The sequence below is a fragment of the Pristiophorus japonicus genome, chromosome 15 (assembly GCF_044704955.1).
Source record: "Pristiophorus japonicus isolate sPriJap1 chromosome 15, sPriJap1.hap1, whole genome shotgun sequence".
Classification (NCBI taxonomy): domain Eukaryota; kingdom Metazoa; phylum Chordata; class Chondrichthyes; family Pristiophoridae; genus Pristiophorus; species Pristiophorus japonicus.
This window is the reverse complement of record NC_091991.1, coordinates 77,077,348-77,092,139: the sequence shown is the minus strand read 5'-3', so window position 1 is coordinate 77,092,139 and position 14,792 is coordinate 77,077,348. Positions and strand designations below refer to the sequence as shown.

The 14,792-nt window shown below is 40.2% G+C and overlaps 1 protein-coding gene across 1 annotated transcript in view; it reads left to right on the top strand.

The window, feature by feature from the left end:
• Positions 1-13,918, top strand: part of htatsf1 (HIV-1 Tat specific factor 1) — a 34,972-nt gene extending 21,054 nt beyond the window's left edge. The window contains exons 5-9 of the mRNA XM_070900624.1: positions 3,250-3,413; positions 5,079-5,178; positions 6,171-6,260; positions 6,378-6,515; positions 10,141-13,918. Of these exons, the coding sequence (XP_070756725.1) occupies positions 3,250-3,413; positions 5,079-5,178; positions 6,171-6,260; positions 6,378-6,515; positions 10,141-10,569 (921 nt within the window). The 3' untranslated portion in view covers positions 10,570-13,918. The remainder of the gene's footprint in view (positions 1-3,249; positions 3,414-5,078; positions 5,179-6,170; positions 6,261-6,377; positions 6,516-10,140) is intronic.
• The last annotated feature ends 874 nt before the right edge of the window (positions 13,919-14,792 follow it).

Sequence of the window (14,792 nt, the reverse complement as noted above, 5' to 3'; positions counted from 1 at the left end):
ATAAAGGTGCAGCAGTTATAATGGGTGACTTTAATATGCACATAGATTGGGCTAGCCAAACTGGAAGCAATACGATGGAGGAGGATTTCCTGGAGTGCATAAGGGATGGTTTTCTAGACCAATATGTCGAGGAACCAACTAGGGGAGAGGCCATCTTAGACTGGGTGTTGTGTAATGAGAGAGGACTAATTAGCAATCTCATTGTGCGAGGCCCCTTGGGGGAGAGTGACCATAATATGGTGGAATTCTGCATTAGGATGGAGAATGATAGTTAATTCAGAGACCATGGTCCAGAACTTAAAGAAGGGTAACTTTGAAGGTATGAGGCGTGAATTGGCTAGGATAGATTGGCGAATGATACTTAAGGGGTTGACTGTGGATGGGCAATGGCAGACATTTAGAGACCGCATGGATGAATTACAACAATTGTACATTCCTGTCTGGCGTAAAAATAAAAAAGGAAAGGTGTCTCAACCGTGGCTATCTAGGGAAATCAGGGATAGTATTAAAGCCAAGGAAGTGGCATACAAATTGGCCAGAAATAGCAGCGATCCTGGGCACTGGGAGAAATTTAGAACTCAGCAGAGGAGGACAAAGGGTTTGATTAGGGCAGGGAAAATGGAGTACGAGAAGAAGCTTGCAGGGAACATTAAGGCGGATTGCAAAAGTTTCGATAGGTATGTAAAGAGAAAAAGGTTAGTAAAGACAAACGTAGGTCCCCTGCAGTCAGAATCAGGGGAAGTCATAACTGGGAACAAAGAAATGGCAGACCAATTGAACAAGTACTTTGGTTCAGTATTCACTAAGGAGGACACAAACAACCTTCCGGATATAAAAGTGGTCAGAGGGTCTAGTAAGGAGGAGGAACTGAGGGAAATCTTTATTAGTCGGGAAATTGTGTTGGGGAAATTGATGGGATTGAAGGCCGATAAATCCCCAGGGCCTGATGGACTGCATCCCAGAGTAGTTAAGGAGGTGGCCTTGGAAATAGCGGATGCATTGACAGTCATTTTCCAACATTCCATTGACTCTGGATCAGTTCCTATGGAGTGGAGGGTAGCCAATGTAACCCCACTTTTTTAAAAAAAGGAGGGAGAGAGAAAAAAGGGAATTATAGACCAGTCAGCCTGACCTCAGTAGTGGGTAAAATGATGGAATCAATTATTAAGGATGTTATAGCAGCGCATTTGGAAAATGGTGACATGATGGGTCCAAGTCAGCATGGATTTGTGAAAGGGAAATCATGCTTGACAAATCTTCTGGAATTTTTTGAGGATGTTTCCAGTAAAGTGGACAAAGGGGAACCAGTTGATGTGGTATATTTGGACTTTCAGAAGGCTTTCGACAAGGTCCCACACAAGAGATTAATGTGCAAAGTTAAAGCACATGGGATTGGGGGTAGTGTGCTGACGTGGATTGAGAACTGGTTGTCAGACAGGAAGCAAAGAGTAGGAGTAAATGGGTACTTTTCAGAATGGCAGGCAGTGACTAGTGGGGTACCGCAAGGTTCTGTGCTGGGGCCCCAGCTGTTTACATTGTACATTAATGATTTAGACGAGGGGATTAAATGTAGTATCTCCAAATTTGCGGATGACACTAAGTTGGGTGGCAGTGTGAGCTGCGAGGAGGATGCTATGAGGCTGCAGAGTGACTTGGATAGGTTAGGTGAGTGGGCAAATGCATGGCAGATGAAGTATAATGTGGATAAATGTGAGGTTATCCACTTTGGTGGTAAAAACAGAGAGACAGACTATTATCTGAATGGTGACAGATTAGGAAAAGGGAAGGTGTAACGAGACTTGGGTGTCATGGTACATCAGTCATTGAAGGTTGGCATGCAGGTACAGCAGGCGGTTAAGAAAGCAATGGCATGTTGGCCTTCATAGTGAGGGGATTTAAGTACAGGGGCAGGGAGGTGTTGCTACAGTTGTACAGGGCCTTGGTGAGGCCACACCTTGAGTATTGTGTACAGTTTTGGTCTCCTAACTTGAGGAAGGACATTCTTGCTATTGAGGGAGTGCAGCGAAGATTCACCAGACTGATTCCCGGGATGGTGGGACTGACCTATCAAGAAAGACTGGATCAACTGGGCTTGTATTCACTGGAGTTCAGAAGAATGAGAGGGGACCTCATAGAAACGTTTAAAATTCTGACGGGTTTAGACAGGTTAGATGCAGGAAGAATGTTCCCGATGTTGGGGAAGTCCAGAACCAGGGGTCACAGTCTGAGGATAAGGGGTAAGCCATTTAGGACCGAGATGAGGAGAAACTTCTTCACCCAGAGAGTGGTGAACCTGTGGAATTCTCTACCACAGAAAGTAGTTGAGGCCAATTCACTAAATATATTCAAAAGGGAGTTAGCTGAAGTCCTTACTACTCGGGGGATCAAGAGGTATGGCGAGAAAGCAGGAAGTGGGTACTGAAGTTTCATGTTCAGCCATGAACTCATTGAATGGTGGTGCAGGCTAGAAGGGCTGAATGGCCTGCTCCTGCACCTATTTTCTATGTTTCTATATAGTATAATGCTTCTGTATTAAACTTTGCATTTCCTTACTTAAAGTGAGCAATGCCATGGGATATCGGCTAGTAGTCTTTTGAAAACCTTGTTTAAATGCAAGTCTTTAAATATTTTGTGGAACATACATGCTTTTACTTGATTTGACTGAAATTTCAAATCCTAAAGCAGCATTTCCATTTACTTGTACATTGTTTTTTTGATTTAATCCAATCACAATCCCCTTCATGGATTTCTCTCCAACTTCTGCCACATCCTCTGATTCAGTGTCGACAATGTTGCAGATCCACTAGTTTTTTTGTTCAGCATTATCGTTGAAGATAATATTTGAGACTACCAATATAACTTCCTCCGATCTCTATAACTTACAACCTTTCGATCTCTGCGCTCCTCTAATTCTGGCCTCTTGCACATCCCTGGTTTTAATTGCTCCACAATTGGAGGCCATTCATTCATCTCATTTGACCCTAAGCTCTGGAATTCTCTCTCTAAGCCTCGCCGCCTCACTCTCTTTTAAGATGCATTTTAAAACTTACCTCTTAGCCTGTCCTATCTTATGTGGCTTGGTGTCAAATTTAGTTTAATAATGCTCCTGCGAATTGTTTTGTGATGTTTTACTACGTTAAAGGTGTTTTATAAAGTTGTTTATTGAGGTGTGTGCTTATATTTTTTTTCCCCCACTGGCTGGTGAAAGGTACTTTCCCACCCTTTACGCAATTGTTTATTGTATTCCAGAAAGAATCTATTGATCTTGCTCTCAAATTTTTGGATGAAACTGAAATAAGGGGATACAAGCTACATGTAGAAGTTGCCAAGTTCGAATTGAAAGGACGATATGATGCCAGCAAAAAGAAGAAGAAAAGCAAAGATTACAAGAAGAAGTTGCTTCTGCAAAAAAAGTACATTAAAATCCAATTTTGCTTGATTCGGGAGGCTTTAATACCATTTTTATTATTTGATAGATAGAATTAAATTACTACGGTCGCCGTCTGAGGTTTAGTGGTCAATGTTATCAATTCCCAGACTTCCTCGTTGGCCACATAGGCATAAAGAATAAGGAGCAGAAGTCTGATGCGTTATCCTTCAGGAATGTGTCCATACCATCTAATACCTAATTGTATAATAGTTTGTGTCTTTCTGATCTGATCACTTATGTGCTTCTCCAATCTCTCCAAAGATGGACCAACACTTTAGTGGGATGAGACCAGATACAAATCGTTGCTTTACTTTTACAGGCAGCAATTCAATGTACAGAATAATAGATATAATCAGATCTAATCTTAATTCAACTAACTACAGATCCCTCTTTGAGAACAAGAAAAATAATAAGAATATATCACACTATCGCTATTAGCGAGCTGGTTTAACATTTGCTGGTCAGTTGTCTGATCTGATCGGACTTGGGCTCGAGATGAGTGAGTTTCCTCTCACTGGATCAGACCTAGCTGGCTAGTTAACTATCTGCTCATGTATTTTTGTTCGTTTTCTCTGTGTACGCAGGCAGTGAGAAGCCATTGCTCTGACTCATTCTCTAAATTGTCCATAGGCCTGTCAATAAAACCAGTTAAGTCATTTCTTTCCCCACCCACTCCCAGCCTCTGCGTGCGGGTTTAAAGAAAACACCTTGCTATTCTCAAAATGAATAAGCGAAAAGTTGATTTAACAGGCATCGGATGTGAGAACACAATCCATCTGTTTGAAAGAGAAATTCTTCCAGGTTTCTTTTGATTTTGAGGAAAATCTAGGGGTACAGTGGTATAGTGGTTATGTTACTGGACTAGTAGTCTCAGAGGCCTGGACTAATGATCCAGCTACATGTGTTCAAATCCACCACGGAAGACAGGAATTTAAATTCAGTTAATTAAATAAATCTGGTGACCATGAAACTACCGGATTATCTTTAAAACCCATCTGGTTCACTAATGTCCTTTTAGAGAAGGAAATCTGCCATCCTTAACTGGTCTGGCCTATATATAACTCCAGACCCATGGCAATGCGGTTGATTCTTAACTCCCCAACAAGCCACTAAGTTGTTCCAAAACGCTATAAAGAAGTTTACTACTTTCGCCACAAGGACTGCAGCGGTTTAAGAAGGCAGCTCACCACCACCTTCTCGAGGGCAATTAAAGATGAGCAATAAATCATGAGCCATGCCATCGACACCCACATCCCACGAACGAATATAAAAAAAAAAATGACAGGCTGCCAATCTACAGAGAAACTTCTCCACCACTTGTCCTCTAACAGACTTCACTCGATGCCTATTTATAGCAATTAGATATTTTAGCCTTAAAGGGACATGAAAAGGTTAATAACAGCAGCAGAATAATAGTGTATTACATGATATAATACCCCAGTTCTTCTAAAATGTTGTCCTCCAATTTACCACGAGCAACATCACAGGACGTCTGCTCGTAACTGTATATCATTCTTTGTCTCAAATAACATGTTTTACATAAAGTTAGTCTTGTGGTGTGGATTTCTGTGGATACAGAATTCCGCATGTTTATAGGTCCTTAATTTAAGGGGAGCTTTCTGTTGATGCAACAAATCCTTGTTGTTAGGCAGCTGGATTGGAGACCAGAGAGAAAAGCTGGCAGTTCACGATTCCGATTCCATCGAGTTGTGATTCTTAAGAACATGTTTCATCCAAAGGATTTTGAGGTAGGTCGAGGCACAGATGGTCTGCGCACTGATGTATTTCTCACTTTTATTTTCTATTGTTTATAACCATTTCTGTATCAGGATTAAATCGTAACCAGGTTTTGTTCTTACCATATGATCTAGTTGTATTAAAGGTTACTTTAAAATGGTCCACACGTGAAATATACACAGGAAATTCCCCGCAAAGTTTTGATTTTAACACCTGTACACCTGTACACCTGTGAATTTGCAAAGGACAGTCTACTCTTAAGGGCTCAGAATTTTGCGTTTTTGCAGCATGTTTGATCCCAAGTTTTCTTGCTGAAGTGGTTCAGTTTGAATCTATTTTGCACTAATCTTTGGCTAGTAGAATAAGATGGTAGCAACAAGAGAATTCTTCATATCCACTGCCAATGCTAATCCAATCAAATGCTCTGGTTAGGAGGCGGAAAGTTTCACCATTGCAAGTTGCCAAAGCAGGAAATGTACTGAGCTTATGATGATTCTTTGTCAACTTTGGCATGTACCAATGATCACAAAATTATTTTTCCTAAGGTTAAGTAGTGTGCATGGCAGTGGTACCTGGTCTCAGATATGTTCTCTGCTTTTTAAAAAAAACATTCTTAAATGGTTTCATTTTTAATTGGGTAACATAGCACAGACTAGGTATCATCTGAACTTTTTTTTTACATATATGAAAGATGTGTGGGGTGGGCTGATGCAGCTTGTGACCCTTTTGCATCACAGACTAGTTTAGAGACACAAGTAATGAAGGCACATTAAATGAATTGAAATGACACAATAGTTCTTGTCAGGGGATTTGTCTTACCAAGACTTCAGATTCTCTACTCATGGGAACATTGGTTGCACAGAGCTGGGGAAAAATTTCCAATAGTAAGATTTCACTATATAGCAAGTATTGCATGTAGTGAGGCTGTTCAAACCAGCATGCGGAAATGTAACATTATGATTAATGTGGCTCCTATCTAAAATTTAGTAACATTTTTTTATAGGAGGATCCGATGATTTTGAATGAGATCCGAGAAGACCTTAGACTGGAATGTGAAAAATTCGGTCAAGTCAAAAAAGTACTTTTATTCGACGTAAGAATTTTTGCTGTTCAAAATAGTTACAGATCTATTTTCTACATGACATGCATGGATTATTAAAAGAAGGTGCGGAAGTGTTTTAACGCTGGATCTGTTCTCTCTAATCTCCAGAGACATCCTGGTGGAGTGGCCTCCGTTGCATTTAAAGAACCAGAGGAAGCAGATCAATGTATACTGATGCTTAATGGAAGATGGTTTGGTGGACGCCAAATAACCGCTGAAACATGGGATGGTGTCGTAGATTACCAGGTATGAAAGAAAGATTGGGATGAAATGGTTCTTGGCACATATGTTTAGTCATTTCTGTTGTGTTGTTAATTCAAATGATCCAGTAAATGTACAGGCAATTTGTCATCTTGTAAACATAATTGTGCAATATTTAGACTATTGCTCCACACCCCCCCATCCCCTCAGCGTCTAAAGCATTTCTGTGCAGTCTTCTCATAACAGGGATAGGCAAGGTCAATGGCACTAGAATCACTAAGTTATTTATTTAGTTACCATGAGACTGCTAACTATCTTATACACTATTGCATCCCAAGACATTTTCCATTTTTGCATATAGTTAATACTTGAGCAAATGGGCTTGAAAATATTTTCATATTATAGGGATGCAGAGTTAGCTTGGAAATGTAGTAAACATTGAGGAGGATAGTAGTAGATTTTGGGAGGGCATAGACCGGACATGTGAAATGGACAGACACAGCAGATCTTTAATGCAAAGAAGTGTGAAGTGATGCATTTGGGAAGAAGAATGAAGAGACGCAATATAAACTTAAAAGGTACAATTTTAACGGGGGTACAGGAATAAAAGGACTGGGGTTAAACATACACAACTATTTGAAGGTGGTAGGACAAGTTAAGAAAGCTGTTTCATTTTTTAGAGAAATATATGGGAATCCTTGGCTTTGTCAACCGAGGCAGAGAGTACAAAAGCACTAGACCTTTTATAAATCACTGGTTAGTCCCCAGCAAGAGTATTGTGTTCGATTCTGGGCACCGCAGTTTAGGAAGGAAGTCAAGGCCTTAGAAAGGGTACAAAGGAGATTTACTCGAATGATATCAAGAATGCAGGACTTCAGTTACGTGGAGAGACTAGAGAAGCTTAGAGCAGAGAATGTTAAGAGGTGATTTAATAGAGGTTGTTCAAAATCATGAATGGTTTTGATGGAGTAAATAAGCAGAAACTTTCGCAGAAGGGTCGGTAAGCACAGGACACAGATTTAAGATAATTAACAGAACCAGGGGTCACATAAGAATAAGGGGTAAGCCATTTAGGACCGAGATGAGGAGAAACAACTTCACCCAGAGAGTGGTGAATCTGTGGAATGCTCTACCACAGAGTTGTTGAGGCCAGTTCATTAGATATATTCAAAAGGGGAGTTAGATATGGCCCTTACAGCCAAAGGGATCAAGGGGAATGGAGAGAAAGCAGGAAAGGGGTACTGAGGTTGAATGATCAGCCATGATCTTATTGAATGGTGGTGCAGGCTCGAATGGCCTGCTCCTGCACCTAATTTCTATGTTTCTAAAAGGTGTCTTTTTTACGCAACGAATTGTTATGATCTGGAATGCACTGCCTGAAAGGGTGTTGGAAGCAGATTCAATGGTAACTTTCAAAAGGGAAATATATATATAATTGAAAAGGAAACATTTGCAGAGCTATGGGGAAAGAGCAGAGGAGTGGGACTAATTGGGTAGCTCTTTCAAAGATCTGGCGCAGCCACGATAGGCTGAATGCCCTCCTTCTGTGCTGTACGATTCTATGATAATCCAATTAATATTTAACGGGAAGCAAAGCCCAGGGAAGTACCATTCCACTGGTAATCATAATTGTGTGATGCACCTCTGGAACTCTGCCCTTGAACAGCTTGGTGAATCATTTCTTCTTGACAGCTCTACAGCCGTTGATATGGTCTGGCAATGTGCATTTCTGAACACATTACCATCATATGGTCTTCTACCGTAGATCACTTTATGATATATTTTCTTCTCCCAGTGCTCTATCTGTACTGTAGTTGATGGTTCATCTTCTGACTCTTCAGCTCTGCCTTTACAACAATCTGGCCTTTTTTCCTGGTTCTTCATATAAATGACCAATGAAAACCTAATTTCTTTCATTTCATCAAAAATAAAGTCCAAGCAATAGCTAGCACCTCTTTGGTTTCACTTTGTCTTTCAGTTCTATTGCAGAATGATCCACTGTTGATATTTTGATTGTGTACAATTCTGAACTTTTTCCAAAGTAGTTCAGCGTGGAGAAGGACATTCTCTTTAATTCCACACCCTAGAACTGTGTCCTAGTTTGCATGAAAGCATCTGGTTTCTGCAGAACCTGAACATGCATTAAAAACATTCTCAATGTTGCCTCTAATTTTGTTTTGGCTTGGGCAGCCCCTTTAACGGCCCATTCAAAATTCTGCACATGTGCAGTTGTTCAATTGAAAAGCCCCCTCACCGCCTGCATAGCTTAAAGTGAGCATTGATCGTTCTCCTTTGCAGAAAAATAGCCCTAGCCTTTTTTTTTATTACAAGCATGTCACACAGTCCCAGGACCTGCGCCATTGTACGAGTTTATTTTCCCCAGCAGTGGTTTAATGTCCTAGATTTGGCAGTGAGATCCATAACCTCCGGTGTAGTACCTCTATCATGGGAACTATAGGAGCAGTTATTATAACTACCCTTCGGGAAAGGAATTTTTGGCTGGAAGCTTTCCAGAAAAACTAACAGACTGTGTGCTTTGACAAGGATAGCTGTGAAAAGCAAGACCACCATCGCTCAAGCAGCCAGGGGGGAAGGAGTGAGGGAGGGGAGGAGGGCGGGGGGGCGGGGGGGCACGTGAGCCGAGCTGGTAAGTAGATGACCATTGACTGAGGAAGTCACTATAAGGTAGAGGATCAGGAAATTAAAAACATTGATAAAAAGTGATTATGGAGCCAGTCGGATTAAGACTGCAAGTCTCAATCTAGAATCAGTTTAAATGAGATAGCACAATTTAAATAAATTGCATTGCTATTGAGACCCCAATCCAAAAAAAGTAAGACAAACCTTGCTGATATTGCAAATGCATTGTTTCAGAGCCACCTGGTGGCTAGAGTGTAGAGCTGCATGCAGACTTCAGCTTTCAATATTAAATAGCAGCTAAGGGTGTTACTACAGTTCGGTGTTAGCTAAAGCTTTAACACACATAAGCCCCCATCAGCACCACCTGCAGGTATTGTATGCAAATTTTGTATAAAGATGTCATGAAGACAATTGGCGTAGGGACTTACAGTGCATTTTGAAATGAACATTGTGACCCACCTGCCAATTTTTTAATAAGTAGTATTTAAGGGCGACCATGGCTTCATTCTGGGGTATGGCTTTAGGTCAGAAGGTGGAACTTGGTGGGCCATTATAGTGACTTCAGTATTTTGAAGTAAGTGCAGGTGTAAGATTAAAGTCAGTTGTGTATACGCCATAGGTGGAATTCAAGTGGCATGCTAAAAATGGTTGTAGATATAAGGTTCTCGCAGTTAGAAGGGCTGACTTTAGGCTAAACTAATGACGAGAGTGAGACAAACCTTATTCAAAGATTGAGGATTGTCTTGCTCAAGAATATCATTTGAGCCTTTCTAGTGAAAACGTTTACTTACACAGCATGTTTTAAAATATGATTGCCCAAATAAAGGGGTATAATGCACTGATCTTTTTATATAAACAAATTGAAATAACTTACACTAAAACTACCAATCCTAGAAAGATGTAGGATTGTACTGCTTCTGCCTGATTTTAAGCAACAAAATGTTTCATCTAATTTCTAGCAGAACAGTAATGTTTAAAGACTACTGTCTAAAGAGAAAAAAACTTGTTAAATATAATTTTGATTTTCTAGATTGAAGAGACTGTAAAGGAAAGAGAGGATCGATTAAAATCATGGGAGTCGTATTTGGAAGTTGACCCATCCACAGTTAAGTCCTCTGATGAGCAGCAAACGACACAGGCAAGCAGCCAAGTGTCTACGGAAATCTCAGCTCCTCCAAAGGATAATACAAAACCATCAGAGGACATTGGAAAACCACCAAAGGACAGTGCAACACCTCCAGTAAACAATGGAAAATCACCAATGGACAGTGCAACACCTCCAAAGGACACTGGAAAACCACCAAAGGACAGTGCGATGCCTCCTGAGAACAGTAAACTGCAAAATGTGATTGATTCTGGGTCTGAAGTGGAAGAGGCTGAAGAAAATTGGAATGAAGAAAATTTATCAACAGACAGCAGTATCGGTGGAAGTGATGATGATGCAGAAGAGGAACCATGACTTCTTAGTGGGACCCTGCTTTTAAACAACTGATTAAAACTCATTTTTATCTGAAAGATTGTGAAACATGGTGGCTGAACCTTAGATGTGCACATTTTTTTCTCTTTGCCTAATTGACAGAAACTGTAAATTGAAAGAGGTTTTCTTTAATGTGGTAAATTCCACCCCTCACCCCCCAAGAATGCATTTCTAACAAAGGTGGTGATTTGTTATAAACAATTGTACCGTCGTATGTTAGGAGTATATTTGTGAGAAACTCTTAACCATTTTACTGGTATCTAATCCAGCTAATTTAATAGCTATCCACCTTTGTTAGAAATGCATTCTTGAATGGGGGTGGAATTTCAAGCTGTTTTCTTGATTTTTTTTGCAGTCGTCTTTTCCTTTCTCCCTTGCTGCCTGAAAAAGCAGTGACTCATCCTGGTGTACTATTCACTGGGTGTAGGCAGTCGTCTGTTATATCATCCAAGTGACCATTTTTCATCCGATGCTGAGCAGCGAATTTTGATAAACTCCAATTGTGTGGGACGTCCCAGCTGAGCTCAAAGCTGTGCATGTGAGATTCACCTGCATCTATCAGCTAGAGTCGCTGAATAACAGCAAGAAGCAGGAACCATTGGTGATATTTCTCCCTTTACCTTCTTCCCTCCCAGCCCCCCCACACACACACACACAAGAAGGAGTTGCGTTTACTAGGTTCCCAGTGCTACAAACACATGGAAATGTCGGACACTGATCCATCCAGCCTGTCCCACACAGTGAGGCCTTGTACATCACGATTATATATACTCCCCACCCTGTCCGGAGCCATGTAATCTGGTAGAGGCCAAAGAAACAGATTTAGAAAGCCAGGCTAATTTAGGGGGGATTTACTCAATGAGGTAACAATAACTGTTTCTACCTTGGTTCATAAGCACGGTGAAATGGTGTACTTTGTGGCACAAAACATTTTGGAAGGGGAATTCTGGAATGTAGTCAAAGCTGCAGCCGGCGTACACTTGTTAGGATTATTTCCGAGGTTAAAAGCTTACTTTTGATTCTATCTTGTGAAATTATTCTTTTTAACATAAATAAAAAGTGTTGATATTCTTCTATGTTGTAACAGTATACACCAGGTAAAAATTCGCTATTTGCTTAACAGGTGTCTAACTCCTGTATATATGTGGAGTAAACTGGGCAGGTAGCTGACTTCGCAAAGCAGAACAAGCCATAATGGCTGTGGACCATTCCTTTGGCTTGCACCTCGGGGTAGGTACAGTGTGCTGTGCTGCATCTGAAAAAAACATGCTTAGTTTTTTGATTTGATTTAAGTAAAAGTGCATAAAGATGCAGGTATGATGTATCTGTCAAATTGAAATATTGAATTGGTAAGGTTCCAGAGCTTTTTTGACTTGCTCAGAAACTGTATCTGTTTTCTGCAGAAAGATGTTTATATCAACCACCCTATAAATGATTGAAGAAATTATGTATTAACATAGAAAATAGATACATAAACAATAGGTGCAGGAGTAGGCCACTCGGCCCTTCAAGCCTGTACCACCATTTAATAAGATCATGGCTGGTCATGCAATTTCAGTACCCCTTTCCTGCTTTCTCTCCATACCCCTTGATCCCTTTAGCCGTAACGGCCACATCTAACTCCCTTTTGAATATATCTAACGAACTGGCCTCAACAACTTGCTGTGGTATCGAATTCCACAGGTTCACAATTCTCTGGGTGAAGAAGTTTCTCTTCATCTCGGTCCTAAATGGTTTGCCCCTTATCCTTAGACTGTGACCCCTGGTTCTGGACTTCCCCAACATTGGGAACATTCTTCCTGCATCTTACCTGTCCAATCCCGTCAGAATTTTATGTTTCTATGCGATCCCCTCTCATTCTTTTAAATTCCAGTGAATATAAGCCTAGTCAATCTAGTCTTTCCTCATATGTCAGTCTTGCCATCCCGAGAATCAGTCTGGTGAACCTTCATTGCACTCCCTCAATAGCAAGAATGTCCTTCCTCAGATTAGGAGACCAAAACTGTACACAATATTCAAGGTGTGGCCTCACCAAGGCCCTGTACAACTGCAGTAAGACCTCCCTGCTCTTATATTCAAATCCTCTAGCTATGAAGGCCAACATGCCATTTGCCGCCTTCACTGCCTGTTGTACCTGCATGCCAACTTTCAATGACTGATGTACCATGACACCCAGGTCTCGTTGCACCTCCCCTTTTCCTAATCTGTCACCATTCAGATAATATTCTGCCTCCCTGTTTTTGCCACCAAAGTGGATAACCTTACATTTATCTACATTATACTGCATCTGCCGTGCATTGTTTTAGGCCTTATGACAGTGGATATTTTTTTCTCATTGAAGTTCAAATCTTTATTCATATTAACTGAAATGAAGCTTTAGTGTCTTTTTTTTTCTACAGTACATGCAACTGAAATCATCCAATATCTCAATATTCCTGATTCTTTTGCGTGTTTATATATTTTGGCAAGGTTTCCTTCATCACCCGTGAACCCAACTTCAAGCAAATTTCTGATATTTCCCAAAACAATTTAAAAGATTGTAATGTCATTCCTGCTGCAAGTTCTCCCAAGCCATGTTTCCTTCTCTACAGTGTGTGGTTTTTTGCTTGTAATTTTATTTCAATGTAAAATGAGCACTTCACAAACTGTTCCTCGCTTCACACTTTTATAGCATGTCCTCTGGGATACATTTGAATTTTTCTTTTTAATGATTGTTTTATTGAGCTGCTAGGTGGAAACCTGTTTAGTGTACCAGTTTCACACGTGATCAGTCTCTATAACCTTGCTCATGGCACTGTCTCAGTAGGTCAGAACTTCAAAAATAAGTCATGATGTGAAGAATTTTGAAATGTTTTGATATGAAAGGCAATTTTTAACAATAGTGTTAATTCAAAAATGGTCGTTGTGAGGCATGGTCAACTTCTTTTGGAATAAAATCATATTGAAGAGGTTCTTGTCAAATATTCTTTAATTATTCGCAGTCTCTTAATTTGCTGAAGGAAAAATGCCTCCTCAGGACATATTGTGGCACAATTATTATAAAATGCAAGTGCTTGTGCACTTGTGCATTTTAAACTTGACTTTTGGGAGTTAGGATCATTAAAATTTGTTGAATCACTATCATCTTTTCCCACCCCTGTCTCTACTATATTGCAGACTTTGGAGGTGGCAGGATTAAAAGTCCCAGCTTCTGATAGCATCAATAGCTTTTCTGGATGATTTCTGGAATTTCACATGACAAGTCAAGGCCGATCGGGTTTTCTTTAAATTCTGTATCTTCTGTAGTTGGGAATGAATGCCTGTTCTAGTTTTCTAATAAAATGAAATTTAAGATTGTCCTTTTTATTTAAAAAAAAATGACTAAATGTGAGCATTGACTTGACTGGGAAACTCCGTCTACTGTATTTCTTGTCTTTCTGCTTTACTGATCGCATTCCAGCCGGTACTCCTAAATTTTCCGATCATCCTTTCTTGGCTGCATATATGCCACTCCTCAGTATTCCTCCCCCCCTAAATCTCCCTTGTTGAAAATTAGACTTAATGGCTTGATATACCAAAACACATTCTTTCCCAGAATCTCAACTGTGAAACTTGGTAACTTTCTATCTTTTCCTCCTGCAAATCTACAAACTTTTAAACGCTGAGCTGAACTAAAACCTCCCCGCTACTCCTTACTATTTTAACCTTCATGGTATCCTAAACTATGATATATCTTGTTTTCTCCTATTTTTAAGCCAGTTTTTTGCTTGAATGATTGTGGAGAAGTTAATATGGAGATAGGACAACTTGACATTTGTTTCAACAGTAGAGGTTTTTAAACGCATTTCCTCATTTACTCTTCCTCATAGTCTTTAAACGGAAGGGTTGACAGTACAATACTTAGGAATTGTGTGTTGACATCAATTGTGGAAGCCTGACCTGATACATGTTCAGTCAGATCCTTAACCTAGATCCACTTAACTTACAAATTATGGCTTGGATGTTGAAGGAATACATTGCCAAGAATACAGACTTGGAAAATCTGTGCGCATGCCCAAATAGTACCAATTAGGCTCTTACCACTGAGCAATTCAACAGAGCCATAACTCCTAACAGTTTCATAAAGTAAGCAGAGTTCTTTTAAAATTGCACCCTACTTTCTCCCCATCGCCACCCTTCGGTTAATGGATGAGGAAGGCTATTTGGCCCATCTTCGTTCATCCATC